At 37.2% G+C, this 21,572-nt stretch overlaps 1 protein-coding gene across 1 annotated transcript; it reads left to right on the top strand.

Annotated features, from left to right (window-relative positions):
• The first annotated feature begins 5,770 nt into the window (after positions 1-5,770).
• LOC110804127 (RNA cytidine acetyltransferase 1) lies at positions 5,771-20,701 on the top strand. Its single transcript, XM_022009695.2, has 26 exons — positions 5,771-5,958; positions 6,073-6,164; positions 6,373-6,544; positions 6,654-6,776; positions 6,911-7,084; positions 7,362-7,472; positions 7,583-7,716; positions 7,865-7,958; positions 8,041-8,139; positions 10,422-10,558; positions 11,487-11,581; positions 13,453-13,576; positions 13,694-13,781; positions 13,878-13,977; positions 14,101-14,153; positions 14,544-14,720; positions 14,813-14,850; positions 15,492-15,582; positions 15,810-15,989; positions 16,793-16,901; positions 16,984-17,056; positions 17,135-17,282; positions 19,307-19,435; positions 19,800-19,925; positions 20,148-20,213; positions 20,295-20,701. The coding sequence occupies exons 1-26, from the start codon at positions 5,854-5,856 to the stop codon at positions 20,523-20,525; spliced, it is 3,069 nt and encodes a 1,022-aa protein (XP_021865387.1). The 5' UTR covers positions 5,771-5,853; the 3' UTR covers positions 20,526-20,701.
• The last annotated feature ends 871 nt before the right edge of the window (positions 20,702-21,572 follow it).

Raw genomic sequence — 21,572 nt, 5'->3', positions numbered from 1 at the left:
GACTTTAGAGTTCAATCGTTTTTCAATAATAAAATCGTCTCAATTTGCAAAATCAATCCCTAGTACGAAAACATACTTTTTCCGCCTTTAAAATCAATAAAAATCGACACTTTAAACCTTTATTCAAATCTGAAAATATAATTGATTATCATAATTAAAATCATCACCTAATTATGCTAATCAATCGACTCATTAGGTCTAGGTTAAAACCCTAACTTGAAAATCCCAATAACACTAGTTTAATATCATAAAAATCAATGCTTTATTAAATAAACAAATCTGAAAATTCATCCTTTAATAATTAAAACAACCCTAATGAATCACAACACACAAATCCTCAAACCACGGTATTCATATCCGGTTCCCAGCATTTTAATTACTCAAAACAATATTAATATAATAATTTAAAATACGGAATTTAAATAGAATAGGTAAGGAAGAAGAGAATTATACCAATCCGGCCTATAGCACGGAACAACCACGAATTAATTGTGATTGGGCGAAAAGAGATTGGAAAACGAACACGAACAACAACACACACACACACGATCGTGTGTGTGCGCGCAGCAGCGAAGGGACGAGGCACGGGGCGCGCGCTGCGACGAGGGGACGAGGGCAGCAGGGGCGCGCGCTGTGCGCGAGGAGAGAGCGAGAGAAGGCGAGAGTGTGGCTGGGCGTTGTGCGCGCGGGCACGAGCGAGAGAGCGAGGGAGGTGTGGGCGATGCGCGCGAGGGCACGAGCGAGAGAGTGCAGCGCTGGGCGTGAGGCCGAGCAGCACGAGAGCATAGCAGCACGGGCACGGGGTTGTGTGCGTGCGTGCGGTGTGCCGAGCAAAGAGAGGAGAGGAGTGAGGTGCAAGAAATCAAAAAGGGGCTTTATGAAATTTTAGGGGTTCATTTAATGATGGGGGAGTCTATTTATAGGCTCCCTAATCCCTTGATGGGCTAGGCTTAGGATATTTGAGTTGGGCTTAGGAATTAAATGAATTGGGCTAGCTTAGGATTTAAATTAAACTGTTTGGATTAGGCTCGTTTAATAAAACGAACTGGACTTTTTATTTAAAACCCGAAGCTTTAAAAATCATTTGCAACTCATTTAATTTCCCGACTCAAGAATTAAATTCGTTTCGTAATTAATTAAAATAATAAATATTCTAATTAATTAAAATACATTAAATAAAATGCATTTAAATATTATTTAAACGATAATAAATCGTAAAATGCTTTATAAATATAATAAAATATATTTATAAATATTATAAAAATACGAGGTATTACAGTTTTTGGAAAGGGTTATGCTGGAAATTAAATGGGTTTTTTCTGATAATTGGGTCTGAAGGATTATAAACTGCTTGTCTAGTGTCTCTTATGCGTTTAAAATAAATGGTCTCATTTCTGGTTCGTTGATCCCGTCTAGGGGCTTGAGGCAAGGTAATCCGATTTCTAAGTATCTTTTTTTTATTGTGTGCAAATGCTTTCTCTACTTTGGTTAAAGTAGCAAGGGAGAAGGTTATTCATGGAGCGAAGGTGTGTAATGGGGCGCCTCGGGTTTTTCATTTGTTTTTTGCCGATGACAATATTCTCTTTGCTAGGGCAAATGTGCAAGAATGCTCAGTTATAACTGATATAATCAACAAATATGAGAGAGCATCAGGTCAGAATCTCAATTTAAGTAAGATGGGAGTTGCCTTTAGCAAACGTGTTAGTATTGCTCGACGGGCAAAAATTATTGAAACATTGGGTGTGCGTGAGGAGCATAGACATGGGAAATACTTGGGCATTCCCACTATTATTGGTTGCTCGAAGAAAGCGATTTTTGCAAGCTTAAAGGAAAGAATATGGAAAAAGTTACAAGGGTGGAAAGAAAAATTATTATCCCGCCCGGGAAAGGAAGTACTTATCAAGGCGGTGGCCCAAGCCATCCCAACATATATGCTGAGGTTTTTAAAATCCCAGAAGGTCTTATTGGTGAAATGCACGCCTTACTAGCTCGATTTTGGTGGGGTTCCAACAACGAGGTTAAGAAAATGCATTGGCAAAGTTGGGAGAAGTTATGTCGGCCAAAGGCGACGGGAGGTATGGGTTTCCGTGACCTTAAATGTGTCAATCAAGCACTTCTTTCTAAACAATGTTGGCACCTAGATCATAATCTGGGGTCCCTCCTACACTCAATTTTGAAAGCTAAGTACTTCAAGCACTGTGACGTTTTTGAAAGCAAATCGGGGATACGACCCTAGCCACACTTGGAGGAGTATGTGTGGGGCCAAGTCTTTATTATTGGATGGGGTGAAGTGGAGGGTTGGCCTGGGTGTGACATTGATGCTTGGAGTGATGCGTGACCGTCGGGAAATTCGTATTCCCTTGTTCATACCCCAAGTGAACGTAGCGACATGAAACTTCGGGTCGTAGACCTGATTGATCACATTGGAGGAGGGTGGAATGTTAGTTGTGTTCGCGAGACTTTATGTGAGAATGAGCAGGCTGTGGTACTACAAATCCCACTTTCCAATCGATTCTCCAAAAGATATTATGTATTGGTGTCCTTATAACAGGGGGGAGTATTCGGTAAAGTCGGGATATTGTCTAAGTAGACGGGGGAATTTCAAGGCACCAAGCTTTATTGATGATTCTTTGTGGAGGACGATCTGGGACCTAAAGGGACCTCTAAAACTTGGCCACTTTGTATGGCGTGCTTGTCATGGTAACCTTGCAGTTAGAGAAAGGTTAGTACATCATCACATTATTGCCGACGCGAATTGCCCCATCTTTGGGATTATTGTTGAGACTATAAACCATGCTCTCTTTTTTTTTTCCTTTTTTTTTTTTTTTTTTTACTGTTTGTATGTAAGGGAGATATGTGAGAGAAGTGATTTTATGGGACTGATTAATGCTGCACCTAACTCTAGTTTTGCTACTAGATTCTTATGGATGGCTGGTAAGGTAGATGGGGCCAAGCTTCTATCTATTGTGACTCTTGCGTGGGCGACGTGGGCGAGCTGGAATAAATTTTTCTTTGATAAGGTCCATATTAAATCTGTCATGATTGCTGCTGAATTTACGAAAATGGGTATGCTACGAAAGTGTTCCCTCGAAGAAATGGGGCGGGGGTGAGACATGTATCTTCGTGGCAGCGACCTTCGGCGGGAACATTTATAGTCAATTCGATGCATAAGTTGGTGAAGGTGTAGGGCTGGGGGTGTTCCATTTCGGATATCAGCTCGGATTCGATCGGAAATTTTCGGATCGGGGAAATGTGATCCGAATCCGATCCGAAAGTTTCGGATATCCGGATTTTTCGGATCGGATATCCGAAATTCGAATACTATCCGAATTTTTAAAAATTAAAAAAATAATCATGTTTTAAACTAAATTATTTCGGATATCCGATCCGAAATATCCGAAACATTAAAATCGGATCGGATATCTGAAAATTTGGATCGGATTATCGGATTTTTCTATTGTTTTTTTTAAATAATGAAATATTTCGGATATCTGAAATGAAAAAAATATTGATCCGAATCCGATCCGAAAATTCGATTTTTTTTCCGGATAATCGATCCAAAATATCCGAAATCTTAAAATCGGATCGGATATCCGAAATTTCGGATCGGATCATCGGGTTTTCGGATCGGATCAAACGGATCGGGTATTTTTGCACATCCCTAGCCGGGGGTGACGAAAATAGGCGGTTGGTAGTTGCTGCAGTAGGAAGAGGAGTTGTAGGATAGATTGTTGAGCTTGCTGAAGCCATGAGTATTTTGTTTGGTATCCAACTTGCTCACATGCTTGGATTATCAAAAGTGCTACTTGAAAGTGATGCCAACAACGCGGTGTTGGCAATTAGAAACAAGTATGCGGGCTACTCTCCTATTCACCTAGTATATGATGATATTAGTAATTTGTCTTCGTCTTTTGATTGTTTTTCAATTACTCATGTTAGAAGGGCAGATAATACTCTAGCTCATCTCGTGGCAAGATGGAATTCTAGGGGTTGTAATGAATATGTCTGTCTTGGTATGTTCCCTCCATGCCTAATGACTTTGGCATTAGGCAGATCTTGATCTTTCTTAATATAATGGATACACCCGTTTGTTCTAAAAAAGAGGTAGTTTATCTATTGCAATGTTGCGAATCGAGCAACAAAATCGTATGACCCCGTGTAGTCGGAGCGAGGGAATGATAATAGACGTCGTCGGAGTGGAAGAAAGAAGAGAGATGGTTGTGCACTAACGTTAAGTTACTTTAGTCAAACTTTCAAACATTTATACGAGATGACGGTTATACCCTGGTATGTGCCAATTTTGCCGTTGTCCCCACGCCTCCCACTTCTTGAGTTATTGGGTATCAACTCTCAAACACATTATTTATTAAGTTAGTTGATATCTATATATCCCACCATATATCGTGATCCATCGTATTATGTACTACTCTGTATCTGGTATCCGTCCTTTTTATATGAGAAAGAATGAAAGCATCAATATATTAGCGTGTTTGCTTAATCATCATAAACTAACCACAACATAATGAAATCACTATTCTTTTTATCAACCATCCAAATCACATTCATCACCATTCGATCCAAGTATACGTACAAGCAAACCTTTAAATTAAGAGAAACTTGAACTTAACAACAATTGCTTTCGCCTACCTCGCATTTCACTTCCTAAGTTCACCATTATTACGTCCCCAAGTAACAAAAAAAAAATATCTTAACCTACAAAAGTTCACCAAAACGTCTGCAAAGTACCAAAGTTTTTTTTTTTTTTTTAATCTTAACCTACTGTAGTTCACCGTAAGTGGTAAATAACACATAAAAATTAAAAAAGAAAGAAAAAGAAAACGAGCGATTTCTTTCAATATTGCTTAAAGATCTAATAATTCCAAAAATACGCCACTTTCTAACTTATTTCCCTCCATACCGTCCACGTCAGCATGAAAGTACGAAAAGTGTTTTTTTTTTCCCGGTTCAGCTTAGATCCGCCAATTGAAATGACAGTTTTGTTAAAACAAACCGCCATTTGAATTGGCGGTTCAATGGTATAAACCGCTAATTCAAATGGCGGTTTGCTTTATAACAAAAACCGAGCGATTTTTTGTTGTGTTATGTTAACCGCTACCTGAAAAACAATTCATTAAATACATCTATTACTATATACTAAAAGAGATACCAGGAATGACACGTGTCAATTCCTGGTGCGATTTTTTCCCGCCAAAAACCACTTTCCCAAAACAGTGTATCTGTTTTATTTTATTTTTATTCTCTACCTTTTTTATAAAATATTTATGTATGGAAACAAAATTTAGTTTATAAATTATGGCAATAATAGATACGACGTAATAATAATTATTCTAAATTGGTAATATTTTAGTCAAATCTTTATATTAATAATAATATCACTCAATATTTTGGTCAAATTACCATATTAGCATTTTAGATATGCATATTAGATGAATAAATTTAAACGAGTATGTTAAAAATGTTTAACTATGCAATAGTTGGGGAAATATTAAGTTAAATATTTTGTGAAAAAAATTATCAAAATCCGTGCGTGCACGGGAACTAATCTAGTAAGCCGCTATTTCAGAAACCGATAGCGATTTATTGTAGATTTTTAAAAAAAAAATTTAGACTGACTTTTTTGCTGACTTGAACGATAGAGTGGAAAATAAGTAAAAAAATAGCGTTTTTGAGAATTTACGAATCTTCAAGCATTATGGAAAGAATTTGCTTTTAAAAAAAAGAGGTAAGTAAAATTTAGGTCTAATCAGCACCTCCTCTCTCCTCCCTTAAACCCAAAACCCTGCGCCCTTTCTCTCTATCCTTAACCGGACAAAAGCTACAGAAGCAGAAAAAATGAGGAAAAAGGTCGATGAACGTATCCGAACCCTAATTGAAAATGGCGTCAAATCTCGACACCGTTCCTTGTTTGTCATCATCGGTGACAAATCCCGCGACCAGGCACTTCTATTCCTCCTCCTCCCATTTTCATTTGTAACCAATTTTGTGTAGTTTGCTTGCAAATTTGTGATTTTATTGAATTTGATTGTTTTTGTTATTGTTGAATTTGTACAGATTGTTAATCTTCATTATATGCTTAGTAAGGCAGTGGTTAAGGCTAGACCTACTGTTCTTTGGTGCTATAAAACCAAGCTTGAACTCAGCAGGTAACATTTTTATGAGAATTAATTTGTTCGTGTATTTTAATTAGAACTATTAGCAAGATTGAAGCTTGTGAGAAGTTGGGGGTGATGAAATTTCTGGGGAGTTTACATTTTGACGGCTGTCAGTGGTGCAATGTCAAGTTACAGAAACATGAAATTTCTGGTGAGTATATCATGTACTATTATGACCTTTACAACGTGCTTCATGCAGCCACAAGAAAAAACGAGCGAAGGAGGTGAAGAAATTAATGCAGAGAGGACTTCTAGATCCTGAAAAGGTTGATCCCTTTTCCCTTTTTATCGAAAGTGGAGGGATAACATACTGCTTGTACAAAGATTCAGAGAGAGTGCTTGGTAATACTTTCGGCATGTGCATACTACAGGTACTTCAATTTCTCTGTTGGCTGACCTCAACATCATTCTATTGTATTTTATTTATTGCTTAACTTTGTACTTGGTGGCTTTCTTAATTCTATTTTTGGCTGCTTTAAGGATTTTGAAGCATTGACACCAAATCTTCTAGCAAGAACTATAGAAACTGTGGAGGGTGGAGGATTGATTGTTTTGCTCCTGCGTTCTCTGTCCTCATTAACAAGTTTGTGCACTATGGTTATGGTATGAGTTCCTTCTAAGCTCAATTTCTCCAGATAGGAACTGTTATTTGTCTAGCGCTTCCTTTCTTGAAAGTTATTACTTCCCTTTCATGCATATGTGTATTTTTAATTTTTGGTCAATTGAAATGAGTGCAGGATGTTCACGAGAGATTTCGCACAGAATCCCATTCTGATGCCACTGGGCGCTTCAATGAACGGTTCTTATTATCGGTTGCTTCGTGCAAAGCATGTGTTGTTATGGATGATGAGTTGAATATTTTACCCATTTCAACTCATATAAAGTCAATCACTCCTGTTCCTGTTAAAGAGGTACGTTTCTAACAATCTCTCTTTCTTATAGAGCAAACTTATTATCTTATAGCTGGCTGTTATCTTTTGAGTGAACCACAAATTTATATACACTTGGTTTCTTGAGTGTAATTGTTTACGTAAGATTATTCCGATGTATCGTATTAGAATGAAGGAAATATGGTATGGATTTAACATCCTGATTTTTGTTTTGTCATAAATTTTCTTCTGTCCCTACTAAACCGCTTAACCCAAAAGACCCACAACAATCTTTTGTTTAACTTGAGCTTGGTTTCAGGGCTCTGAAGGTCTTTCAGAAGCTGAACGTGATTTAAAGAATTTAAAAGAGGAACTCAATGAGGAATTTCCTGTTGGTCCTTTGATTAGGAAGTGTTGCACCCTTGATCAGGTACCCAAAAATAAGAAATAAAGTTCTTTTCCTCTTTGTCAATTTGTGTTTTCCTTTGTATCGGCTGTTAAGAAGCTTATGCGCTCGGTTTTACATTATTGTTTACATAGGGAAAATCAGTCATTACCTTTCTTGATGCCGTCTTGGATAAGACTCTCCGTAGTACTATTGCCCTGCTTGCTGCTCGTGGTCGTGGTAAATCAGCAGCTCTTGGTTTGGCAGTTGCTGGAGCTGTTGCTGCTGGGTAGTGTTTGCAATCCCCTCTTTTTTTTCCTGGCCCACTCCCTTTACTTTTTTTTAGTAACAAGCGAGGTGCAAGAGAATGAATCGAAATGTTTTTTTAGTTGCTATTGACTTCTGCATATTTTGATTGCTAAAGTCTTATTATACAGGTATTCTAATATCTTTGTAACTGCACCAAGTCCTGAAAATTTGAAGACCTTGTTTGAGTTTATCCGCAAAGGATTTGAATCCTTGGAGTATAAGGTTCGTAGTTCTTCATATGTTTTGAATGACCTATACACTTATTGTTGGTTTATGATTTTGTAACTAAGACTTTCCTTTGCAGGAACATATTGACTATGATGTAGTCAAAAGCTCCAATCCCGAGTTTAAGAAAGCAATTGTGCGGATTAATATCTACAAACAACATAGGCAAACAATCCAGGTTTTTAAAATAGAGCAAAATATCTGAACCTTTTCTACAGCAAACATCCTTTCAACTGTAGTTTAATTTTTCCTTATAGTTTTGGCTGTTTATTGAGGCAATTCTTTGTGGTGTGAGAAACACCCTTTCAACTGTAGCGTCGTTAATTGATGAATTGATTGTTTGTGGGCCTAGCCGCCTAGCTGAGACCTTGTAAGATTCTCATATTCATATCCCGTGAACCTAAATATGTTCAGGGAGTATAATTATTCCATTTCATCAGTTTCTCAGTGCAGGATGTTAATTGCGTCTCATATGTGCACACTTGTAAATTCTTCATACAGCTCTTCCTTTGGTTGGGTTGAAGTGATGTCTTCCTTATGTATACATATCAGTCCAACCTTACTTGGCTTGTGATAAGTTTTGTTTGAATTGGTTCTCATACATCTGGTGAGTGACCCATGCTTAGAGCCCAATCAAAGTAGCTTATAAAGCCAATGGCTGAAGGTTGGTGTTTTCTTATGTTAATGTGGATAAGAGAGGCCTGAAGATGGGGAATGACTTGGCGACATTTTCTTTTTACCTGTTTGTTAAAACAGTTGTGCGGGGCTAAACTTTCGTCATAAAGTTTTCTCAAAATCTATTGATTAAATTGTCAAAAGTTGCATTAGATACATATTTAGTAGTACTTTTTATATAAATTTCTATAATTATTGATCAATACTATGAAATAGAATTCATGGTAAGGTTAAAACTCAAAAATTGTGGAGAATTTACGTAATGATACTGAGGGAATATTATATAGCATAAATCAGGTGATAGTTTACATGGCCTTAATTAGTGGTACTTGTTGCAAAAGGTGAACTCAAATATCAAGAATCTTTCATTGTCTTGTTGGTAAAACAAAGGCACTGAGATGTTCCCCCTCCTCCCTTCTTAAGGTTCAGCTAGTTTACTAGTACAATGTTATTAGTGAGTGAATGACAGAAGAGTGAGGTTAAATGGATAACTGTCAGGCACCTAACGCCTAATAGATGATCAAAAAGTCAAAATTTCTCTTCTGCGACTCACTTCAACTTAAATCTTAATATACTGTAAGGATATTTTTAACTCTTTAGTTTTCTAACATGTTTTCTGTTTAGACTTTTCATGTAGCTATGCTACCTTTTACAGAAGCTCTCCCTAAAGATAACCTATGATGCCATTTTTACTTGTGTGTATTGGGTACTGGTAATATTTGTACACTTAGGTATGTTTTCTCTGAAAGTAAGGTGAGATGACTTGGATGTTTGATGTGTAGCCTCATGACAGAAATTTATTTCTTAACATATGAGGCATCTTGAGGATGTCAATGGGAATATCTTTGTGCATTATGCAAACTTCTTTAGTCTATGAGAAGCTATGTTACTCGGACTCGGGTACCCATGTCGGACACGAGTACGTGTCCAAGTGTCAGACTCGGCTATTTTGTGAAAAAATTCCATGATTTTAGTCCAAAATGAAGTGTCTGGTGTCCGTACCCATGTCTGAGTGTCGAGAATCTTACACGGGTACTTGAGGTAAAATTAAGAGTCCAAGTAACAAAGATGAGAAGTTTAAGTTATTATTCATGCTATGGTGAGAGAAGCTATATGGAGGTTTCAGTGGGACTATGGAAACAGTAATTCTGAAAATGTAGTTCTTGATGTTGCCAAGTGAAAGAATGCTGTGAAGGGGCATCATGAACTACTATCTCTAGGACCTCCTGAAAGCAAAGTAATTTAAAGCATCTAGGCCAGAAGGCAGGGCCATTTGATGCTGGTTAGGTTTTATTCTTCTACTGGTTGTGGTCTAATAGAATTCAACATGAATATTAGTCTTTATTGATCCGAGAGTATGAATGAACAGTCTAGACTTCAGAGTTTTTTTTTTTTAGTAGTTAGTTAGGATACTCTAGAGTTTAACTCTTCTGCATGCTAAGTTTTCACTGGCACTTATGATCTTTCCTTTCTCTTCATGCAAAGAATGCAAGACTAACTATTCATTAAGATGGAATGACATTCATGTGGGCAGTGCCAAATGTTTAAGAGGGATACTCTGCGAATTGGTGATCTTACATGCATAGATCATAAATTTATGCTATATAGGGATGTTTGCAAGTCTTTGTATTTTGCTATTGAGATTTTACCTTCTCCCACTGGTAATCTGTTGTTTCTGTGTCATAAAAAGATTTCTGTAGTTGTGTGTTGTTTGAGTAATTTAGAGTATTTGTGTGTGATATTGCTTGTTAACTTAACACTGGAAATCTTTGTTTTTTATAACAGTATATACTACCGCATGAACATGAAAAGCTGTCTCAAGTTGAGCTTTTGGTAATTGATGAAGCAGCAGCTATTCCGTTGCCTGTCGTGAAATCTCTTTTAGGCCCATATCTAGTCTTTATATCGTCTACAGTTAATGGGTATGATGCTATATTCCTATTTGGACTTTTGACTTCAAAGTTGATATTTCTTCTTTGATTGTTTTTATTTCTCTTGCCTTTTCAGTTTTCTTTTTTTGGGATCTGAAAGCATAATAATAACTAAGATGGCACCTGTTTCTTTGTCAGCCTTGTTGGAAAGGAAAACTCCTGCCATTCACTTTTCCCAAAATGTCACTTACCTTCTATTTCCCCCCTCATCCTGTTATTATTAGAAAGCAGCACAAATAGCATAATTTATTTGATATAAATATAATAGCAACCTCCCCCCCCCCCCCCCCCCCAAAAAGGTTTTACCACAACTGTTTGTATCTGTAAAGGTCCGTCGTGGCTTTTTATGCTACTATATTTTTCATTTTTTTGGAGGATCGGCACAAATAAGAAGTGAAGTTATAGTGTCACTCCTTGGAAAGTCACATTGTCACAAAATTCAATGAAATGCATAGCTTTTAAGCTTGCCTTCTTTTCATATTTCCTCATGTTAATTGTCTGGTATGTCATTTTTGTTTGCAGGTGAGGTGAATTAGTGTGAAAATATCTGTTGACTCTTAACTCTTGAACTGGATTTTTAACGCAAAACATACTACTCTCTCTCCGTTTCAGAATAACGGACACATTTGACTTTTTTCCACTACTCATTTACTAGCTTTGACTGTAGTTTTTACAAACATATTAAAAGCAAAAGTTGTCAAGTAATTTTTTTTAAATAGGCAGTGATGCATACTTTCATAATATCAAAATTGTTATAATTTTTACTAATACTTATTTATATTAATGGTCAAAGTAGTGCATTGACATGTGTGCGAAGGTTGATTATGTCAGTTACTAAGGAGTAGAAAATGCTTTCTCGTGTACTACTTCACCATCAGTTTTCCCTCATTGCACTTATCCCTTGGTTGTATCAATTCAGTTATGAAGGTACTGGTCGATCTTTATCACTGAAGCTTCTGCAGCAACTGGAGGAGCAGAGTCAGATGTCTAAGAAGCTGGACAGTTCTCTTTCTGGTATGCTAATGTTTTGTTGGTTGACCTATTAATTATAAATTTATCACCCGTTTCTCTTCTTCATCTTCAATATGGAAAGCAGCTTTTCTCAGTTATATCTTTCTTCAACCGTTTCCATGACTGTTAGTGTTTGGTGTAAGCTGATTTAGTTAAGAATAATGTAGCTCTCTCTCCGGAGAGTGTTAAATAACCAAACCATGTAAAATGATGATGATAGATAACCTACTTGTACATAACTACATATAGGGATGGCAATGGATCAGACTCGGGTCGGACCTAACAGGATTCGAATCCGATCCGATTGTTAAACGGAGCCAAAATCCAGATCCAAGTCCGGCTCCGAGTCCGACTCACAATCACTTGAGTCTTGATCTGTCGGACTTGTGGACATTCGAACCCGTGGATCTCTAAATCCAAATCCGGGTGTCTAATGATAATTACAAAAACAATTTACTCTATAAATTAATAACCAAATTCAAACTTTATTCACAAAAAAAGAAGAATAAATATGCGATTAACAATCACTTTTTTCATATAATCATACAATTAATAATACTGATTCTATAACTTACAAAAGTAAATCAAACTAGAAAGAGTAATCCTAAGGATATGATGATGAATATTCCCTTGAAATTCTATTTCCATGCTTAATTGGAGACTGAAAGATAAACTGAACACAACCTTGTTCAATTGTTCAAAAACCAGTGATGCATGACTTCGTCCGTTATCTTCAAGGACTTCAATGGAAGGGAGTGAAAGTCACGTACCAGCAAATTAATGGTGACAAACTAGCACTGTATAACTCCTAAGTAAGGAGAGGAGAGGAGAAAGAATGGGAAATAGAGTGAGAGAGATGAGCGAGTGAAGTAAGGAGATGAGAGAGAAAGATGGGTAAGATAAGTAACAAGAACGGTGGAGCAAATAGGGAAATATTAGGGTATATGCTTTTATATCGTCAAAAAGATAAGGGAAATTAGATGAGAAAAGCACGTGGGTCGGACTCGGTCAAACTTGGGTCGGACCCTGTGCAGACTCTGAATCCTCCTATTTGGATTCGGATGTTTTTAATCGGTTTCGGTTTCGGACTATTGGATCGGACTTTTTCCTTCGGGTCGGACTCGGTTCAGATTCGGATTTGATTGCCATCCCTAGACTACATATGTGTAGTCCGGAAAAGCTTTTAGAATCTTTCTTTTGTAAAAAAGTACATCAATTTTACCTGGATCAGGGGTTTGACTAACGTGAGAAATGGGCTGTGCGTCCCAAGACAGGTTGGAACTTGGTCCAAATCCTTGTTAGCAGAAATCCGCTTGTTAGACCTAGAGACTACTAATCATCTTCCTACGTCCCCAAAGCCATTCAGTTGAAGTAATTTTGTATCTAGGGCTTAGATCAGGGTTATCGTCCTCATTCACCTTCCATCCTGTGAAGCATGATTTGGAACTTGCAAACTGATTGGTGCACTTGCAGACTAGTTATACAAATTTAGGTAGCGTACGAGTTAAACAAATTTAGGTAGCGCACTAGTTAAGTTAGGTAGCTGATAAGGTCCCAGTATTTTTCCAAAAACATTCCGCATTCCAGATAGCACTTGTTTTGAGAAAAAAGTTCTAGATCTGCAACTTGAAGCACTTATATATGTTTGTTTTGAGTTTGAAGCAGAAGGTTGAGTCCTGATTATTCCGTTGGCGTGAACCCAAACTGGTTGTGATATGGGACCATTTCCCTATGCTATACCAGTATGTTAAATGGTCTTACTTACTGGCATAGTGCTGTTTGGAACATTATTGAACATAGGCGTAGAACGATTTACATAGACAACCTTTTGTATCCCTGTAATGTTTTGAATTTCTTCTTTTCTTCTACTGCAGGCCGGATTTTCAAGAAGATAGACTTGAATGAATCCATCAGATATGCCACTGGTGACCCTATCGAGTCTTGGCTTAATGGGTTGCTCTGTTTGGATGTTGCAAATTACATTCCCAATATCACCAGGTTAAAAACATGTCAAATGTCAATATGACACCATTCATTCTACGGTCAATTTACCAGTTTCCCTTCTTCCGTCTGCATTACATGTGATAACTAATTCTATTCTTTGTTCTTAACCAGGTTGCCTTCTCCTAGCGAATGTGATCTTTATTATGTTAATCGTGACACCCTTTTCTCCTATCACAAAGATAGTGAATTATTTCTACAGGTGATTATTTGCCGGATCATGCTTTGGGTGCAACTATGTAAGTTGTATGGTATTTTCTTGCCTTCTAGAATCTAATGTTATATACTGAACCTGCAGAGAATGATGGCTCTTTATGTTGCATCCCACTACAAAAATTCACCAAATGACCTGCAACTAATGGCTGATGCTCCAGCACATCACCTTTTTGTGCTGCTCGGTATGTCTGTGTTTGATTTATACAATTTGATTTGAACAAGGTTTCTAAGTAATCAGTAAATTGTTGGTATCAGCTTCTCTATGTAAGATTGATTGATAAATTTTAATAACATTGTTTATGTAGGCCCTGTTGACGAGTCAAAGAACCATCTTCCTGATATTTTGTGTGTAATTCAGGTTTGACCTATTCCGTCTTCTGTTCAAGTTGCTTTGAATTTGTTTTCCTTTCAAATTTGTGGGATAATCTTGTTTGCTGTACGGCATACATCAGTGTACACTTGTATTTCTGTTCTTTTGATGGAAGTATCTCTTGTCAGAAGTCTCCTAAATGGCGACAAATGAAAATTATCTTTGAGAATGGTGAACATAAATTTGAAGCTAGGCATTTGTTGGCTATGATATTCTGCAATCTTTGTTCTTTGTTGGGAAATTGGTGTGCCAATGTTTTTTAGTGTTTGGCGCTACTAGGGCATTTTAGCTAGACATTATTTGTACTCTGCTTATAATTTTTTTGTCATATGAACTGTGCTATGGTTTGCTTATCTGAAATGTAATTTTTTGCTTCAGATCTGTTTTGAAGGAAAAATCTCTCTGAATTCTGCTATGAGGAGCTTAAGTGATGGTCGTTCTCCTCACGGAGACCAGATACCATGGAAATTTTGTGAGCAATTTCGAGAGACAGTTTTTCCCAGTCTCTCAGGTGCTCGTATTGTGCGGATAGCCACCCATCCTAGTGCCATGAGGGTAAATGTTTTTTCTATTGATTGTTCGATTTGAGCTAAACTATAACTTTAAGTTTGTCACTATAACATTTGCCTTATCCTGATTTTCTGCAGCTTGGGTATGGTTCAGTTGCTGTGGAGCTCTTAGCTAGGTATAACCATCTAAACTTGGTCACACTTTTAGTTGCGGGATTTATATTTACATGCTGCAGCCATGCTTATTCGACCGCAACACCTAAGGCTGCAAGATAGATTGAAAGTAGTATGTACAATTTCTATCTTGGAACACTGTGCACAACGACTGTATTTCCACGTTCATATTATATTAGTTTCCGTTTGGGAAGGCAATACTTAGACTAAGACATGTCAATTATAAAGTCTGATCAGATCCTTGGATTCTTAGCATTGGATCTCATCTATTTGTTATTCAGAGATGGAATCATATTATGCCGCTTGTTCATACTTTCACTTGTTATTCCATTGTCCTGAATAGTTTGTAGTACAAGGAGTAAGGACCAACCGTATTTAGTTTACATGTATAGATGATGAAGCAGTTTTCATAATATATGTTTGTTTGTACATAAGGAACTAAAGATATCTGATGGACAATTGGTGAATAAGAGACTAATATTGGATGTCTTATTTACATTGATATGTTCTGCTTTGTTAGCGCTTAGAGTTTCTTTTCGAAGGCTACCTTTGAGAATGCTGAGCAAAATGCTGTGTATCATAAATATTTGCTTTCCAATTTGCACACTGTATTATGCTAATATTTAGTGTTGCTGATCTTCAGGTACTTTGAAGGACAGTTGACTTCCACATCTGAAACAGATGATGATGATATTGACGAGCTACCTGTCAGTATTGTTCAAGCAGCCGAAAAAGTAAATCTTGAATAAGTAGATGCTTTTTTTTGGTGTTGTTGTAAGAGGTGGTTTGTCTTTTTGTCCTGTTGGACGCACTAACTACATTGACCTGTTTCTTTGCTATCGCCTCTGTTTTGATGCTGGTGATGTTGGCGTCATGAATATGCCATTTTTGAGATTGGTATTTTTGTGCTGGAAAGTTAGGCAAACTCACGAGGCTATATTTCTCTTATATTGTGATGCAGGTATCATTGCTAGAAGAAAATATTAAGCCCAGAACAAACCTTCCTCCTTTACTTGTGCATCTTCGTGAAAGACGTCCCGAGAAACTACATTACATTGGAGTATCCTTTGGCCTTACGCTGGACCTGCTTCGATTTTGGAGGAAACACAAATTTGTTCCATTCTATATTGGCCAAACCCCGGTTAGTGTTTCCATTTTCAAGCTTTTTCGTTTGTATGTGATGCTTTTGAATTGTCATTATGTATGCTAATTATGATTATTTTTGGTTAAGTCGCAACATGTGTTTTCATTTTTTGCAAGTAAGCACATCAAACATGATCATTTTAGCTTATTTGACATCTCTTTCGACAAGGTTTTTCACTCTCGGAGGGACCCTAGGTGTGGTACAACTAGTACCTTGAGAATTTGGACTATATATGACCTGGCATCCTAGGCTTTGGTTTCAAATAGAGTTTGGAAAATACATACTGTTGGAACAAAAAGCTTGATGAAGGTGTTTCAAAGTATCCAGAGGTCAAAATGCTTAAATTTCATTTTGTGTGGCCATAGAAACTATTGGTTCCTATTCATTTAGGAGTTAGTGTAAGTGTGTAACTTGAGTAAAGCTATCATTACTGATGTGAAAAAGCCCACAACAATTACTGTTTTCGTTCATAACCATTTAAGTTGCAGAGAAGGCTAATTCATGAAATGGTTGGAATGTACAACACTTCAACTTGATACATAAAATCTCAAATTTTTTATTCAAAGGAAGCTTTTTGTTGCAACCTTGATTCCCATTCCATCCACCATTTTGCTGGATGAGAATGTCATCCGCTGTCTGTTAAACCTTATTTTGGGTCTTGCAAATTTGGGTAAAAAAGTATTGAGAAAACCCAACAAGACTTCGGTTTTATTGGCAATTGCAATTACGCTTTTCATATTTTTCCTCAAACTTGTGCTCATGGCAGTTTGTGTGTGTGGATGTCATTTATGTTAATTCAGAATGCTGTGACCGGAGAACATTCTTGCATGGTCTTAAAGCCATTACACAACAATGATATTGAAGCTGATGCTTCTGATCAATTTGGATTTTTGGGTCCATTTTATCAAGGTGAGACAGTCTCCTCTGGAAGTGAATGCTCTTACTTTAGTGCGTGGGAATTGTTCTCAACTGATTGTTTTTTCATCCTTAGAATACAAGCGAACCTTTATCGGACTACTCAACTCGAATCATTTTCGTTCCATGGAATACAAACTTGCCATGAGGTTAGTAGTACAATTGACTGCTGGTGAATTCACTAAAGAATCGAGTTTCTGATTTGCTCTTGCCTTTCTTTTTTATAGTATGTTGGACCCAAAAATCAACTTTGCAGGGTCGGAACCAGCAGGGTTGAACACGGATAGGATTTTGAAGACTATAGATGAGTATATAACACCTCTTGACATGAAGAAATTGCAAGCTTACGTAGAGAATCTTGCTGATTACCGTCTGGTAATATTTTATTGAATTACTTTTCAGAGAAGCGTGTAGCTTATTTACGTTCCCTCCATCCCACATAAAAGTTCATTATTACTTCCGCCAACGCAATTTCCTATTCCACTTAACCATTTTGGTCCATTCCAATTTGGTTTTCCTCCTACCTAAAATGGAAAAATGCCCTCTATGGCTCTATCCCATGTGAAGGATATCATTGTTTCTCTTGCTACTTTTTCTCTCTCTCCCTATCCCGATTCTGGACAACCATTTTCACTAATAATTCATAGATTTCATACACTTTCTTAACTACTTCTTTCTCTATCTATCTTTATTAACTTCTAAAATGCAAATGGTCTGTCCCGTACTAATTTCTTAATATGCGTCGAAGCCTAAGCAGCAGATAAATTGTGATGGAGGGAATTCTATTCTGGGATGTCCTAGACTGAAGTTCGTCCTTCCCTTTAAAGCAGACTTTAATGGATTAAACTTTAAATATTACTTTAATTTTCTATCTCTCTATCTAATCAACCATTTTTCTCTCTCTGTCTTTATACTCTCTCTTTATCTTTTTTGAAATCTCTATCACTTCTACTTATTTTACTTGTATCAGACAAGTACTTTTGAAAAAACCTTTGTTGTTGTAGACAAGTACTTTGAAGTTTGTACCAAAGTTATCCTGGAACTTTATTGTGGTATGGACTATGGACGGAGTAGTTGAGTTTTATCTATCCTGGTGGTGTGCTGTCGTCGAAATAATTATCTTCTATGATTTTTGAAATGTTTAGCCCTTAAAATTAAATGACTCAGGGGTTAAAGATTGTGGCTTCACTTCGTATGCTATAATATGTTTTTTCTTGCAGCAACCTCCCTCCCCCCATCCTACGGATTTTTTTGAGCATCATGTTAAAGTTACATGTACAATCTTGTAATGTGGATCATCAGGGTTGGGGTGGGAATCCCGTGCATATGGATTAGATTTCAATCTTGACAACTCAGGTAATCTGTGTATAGGTTGTGTATGGTACAAGGGGCATGGACTAAGAAGGAAAAAGAGAAAGGGACCATGTATATATTCAGATGTTTTGTTTGGCCCACAAACTAGATTAACACTGGAAGAGAGTGGAGCGTACATTCTGATTTCTTTGATGGAGTAAGAAAGTTTTAAGACAGATATCAATGTCCTATAACATTGGAGTAAGCACAATGGCTGATACTCATGTTTTAGAAGCCTCTATAGGCTGGAGAACAATCTTGAATTTGGAATGAGAAAAACAGCACATGGAGTTGCTTTTATTTTGGGAGTTCTTTACAGGTAGCATTGACTTTCTTAAACGAGCTAAATCCACCCTATGATTGAATTACCGGCTGACAAATGTAACTTGACTCATACTCCCTCCGTATTCCTTTAGGAGTTACATGTTGACCCGCACAATTATTAAGAAAGGAGAGTAGAATGTAATATAAATAATAAAACAAGTGAGGGAGGGAGTAATAACCCAAATAGAAAAAAGATGGTGGGAAGAGTATTTTAATCAAAGAAGAGAGGGCCCATAGGAAAGTAAGATATATTAAATAATTTGGAGTGGGTAGAAAACTTACCAAAAATAGAAATATAACCCCTAAATAAATACGGACGCAAGTGGTATATGTAACCCCTAAAAAAATACGGACGGTGTATAACAAAATAATTTAAAATTATAAATTTTAGAAGTATGTTTGTCAACCAATTTTAGAAAAAGGGGTAATGTATCTACTGTCTACTGTTTTATCTTTTCAGATTTTGAAGTCATATCACCTGACTTTCTGAAAATGAGGAAAGCTTCGTTTGTGATTTATATTGTATTGTAGGCAGCATTTAATAAATAAGAGAAGTCGAAGATCAGAATACACTTGTTTATAGTTTATGAAAGTATCTTATTTCTGGTTGCCTTTCAGAGTTATTCTACCTCAGACATTCAGTGTTGTTTGCTTACTTTTAAACATGCTTTTGTTTGATATCTATTAAATTTTCTGATGCATCTTCCTACTGATTTTTACAGATCCTACACATGGTTCCTCGCCTTGCACATTTTTACTTTGAAGAAAGGATCCCTGTTTCATTGTCATATGCCCAAGCATCAGTTTTGCTCTGCCTTGGATTGCAGGGTCAAGACGTGTCATATGTTGAGGTTCCATCTCTTGACTTTGCTACAATAATTAGAGTAGTTACGAATACATGCATTACGCGTGTCTGTGTCTCCAAAAGGTTACATGTAATTGATGCCTCCATTTTCTAGCAGGTTTTGGCATCAACAACCTTCAGGTCACTGCAGTGATGCTAAATATAAGATTCTTTGACTTAAAACTGTAAAACAAAAAAAACATTGTACTGTGGTCAGATTTGATTCTTTCTCCTTCAAGTATAAAAGGCAAATAATGAACTTTAAGTAAATAGATAAAACTGTAATAGTTGAAAAATGCTTATTTAGTAGTATCCCAGATGTACAGTAATTTGTATTCCTTTGATAAATGTACTCCTTTGCTGTTTTTCAGGGGCAGATGAAATTAGAAAGGCAGCAAATATTGTCATTATTCATAAAAGAGATGAAAAAGATCTACAAATTCCTCTGTGGTATTGCCACCAAAGACATTGAATCAGCCCTTCCTCGTCTAAAAGAAGTAAGTCTGAGAAGATTCCAAGAGTTCTGGCTATGAATTTGGAAATAAGATGATTTTTTCTGTCTCGTTTACATTCTCACTTATATTGTCCTAGTGTAATCAAGATTATCTGTGTGGTGTTTGATGTATGTTTGAGTAATGTTTAAACCCAACTCTCATACTGACAACAAGAGATTGTAACAACTGCATGTGACCCACTTCTTGCCAATGTTTCTTTTATAGATTGTGATGGAACCTCACAAAATAACATTGGAGGAGGAACTTAACAATGGAGCAAAACAAGTGAAGGTACTCTAAATAAGTCTGTTCTCGTCTTAACTCTTTTGTTTCCCTATTTTACTAATGCACTGGGAATGTTTGCTGTATCAGAATGACATGAAGGCCAAGGCTGAAGGCTTGCTGGATCCTGAGCGTCTTCAACAGTTCGCCGTAGAGGCTGATTTTGATAAAGCCCTTAAAAATGGTGGTGGGAAGATACCCTCAATTTGCAGTGTAGAATCCAGCAAAAGCAAGTTGAAGAAGAAAAACAAGGATGATAATGAGAAGAAAAGGGGTAGAGATGAGCGTGGCAACAAATCTAGCAAAAAGAAGAAATCATAATTGGAAGTCAAGAGAAGAAGGCCCTTAAGAGGAGGACGATAATCATTTCTTTCTAGAAAGTGCTGCCTCGTTGTTAGGGGCTGTAATACCCGAGATGCAGTTCAGTTGCTTGATTTAAACTAACCCTGTGACCCACCATATCCGGCTTTCTAATTTAAATTATTTTGTCCGTTTAATTACTTTTGAACGCTTAAATAAATGCCAAATCCTACCTGATCTAAATAAGCTCCTAAAACTCGTCTAAACTCACTAAAGTCACCTAACCCATCTTACCTATCGGAGTCATACCAAGCCCTAAAACTTGTCGTAACATACCAAACACACCGGACTCACTTGACCCGCACAACCCACCACGAACCATGTAACCCATGACCCTTTTGTGCTGTGTCCATTTTTTCTGACACAATTCACGATTCGTCCCACCCTAAATAAACTGAGGCGGGTCATGTGTCAACTATCCACGACCCATGACCGACCAAACCCACCCATGACCCATCGAATTTGCCATGTTGGCCATCTTTAGCGGTGAGTCATCACAAAGGAGTTGTGTTAATAATGATAGTGGTAAGTCATCAAACCTTAGATCTAATTCCTCCAACAACAAAAGACTATCCACACACACTCCTCACACACAATCCGTTGCAGTTCCTCTGTCACATAAAAACCATGCTGCTCTCACTCCCCCTCTACAAACAAATCCAGATCCTATCACTGCTCCTCCCCGCAAAAAACCAGACTCTGTCACAACAACAACAACAACAACATCTCAAACAACAACAACAACAACAACATCTCAAATGTGGTTTCTAGCTCACCAAACACAGCAAGGAGAGGATCAGGAGCAGAGTGAGGCTGACAGTGATGTGATTTTGAGTGAAGGTGATTATGAGGATGACGCTGATGATGAATTGTTCACTGAAAATGTTGACCTTGATGTCACTAAAATTGTGTCTAGGAGCTTAGAGGGGTTCATGTTCCACTGATTTAGGCATAGGTTTAGTTATAGGGAAAAATCCAGAATGTTGTTGAACGATTGTTGTGAGAGTT

This window comes from Spinacia oleracea, chromosome 3, assembly GCF_020520425.1.
Source record: "Spinacia oleracea cultivar Varoflay chromosome 3, BTI_SOV_V1, whole genome shotgun sequence".
NCBI classification, from domain to species: domain Eukaryota; kingdom Viridiplantae; phylum Streptophyta; class Magnoliopsida; order Caryophyllales; family Amaranthaceae; genus Spinacia; species Spinacia oleracea.
This window is presented reverse-complemented; position numbering and strand designations above follow the sequence as displayed.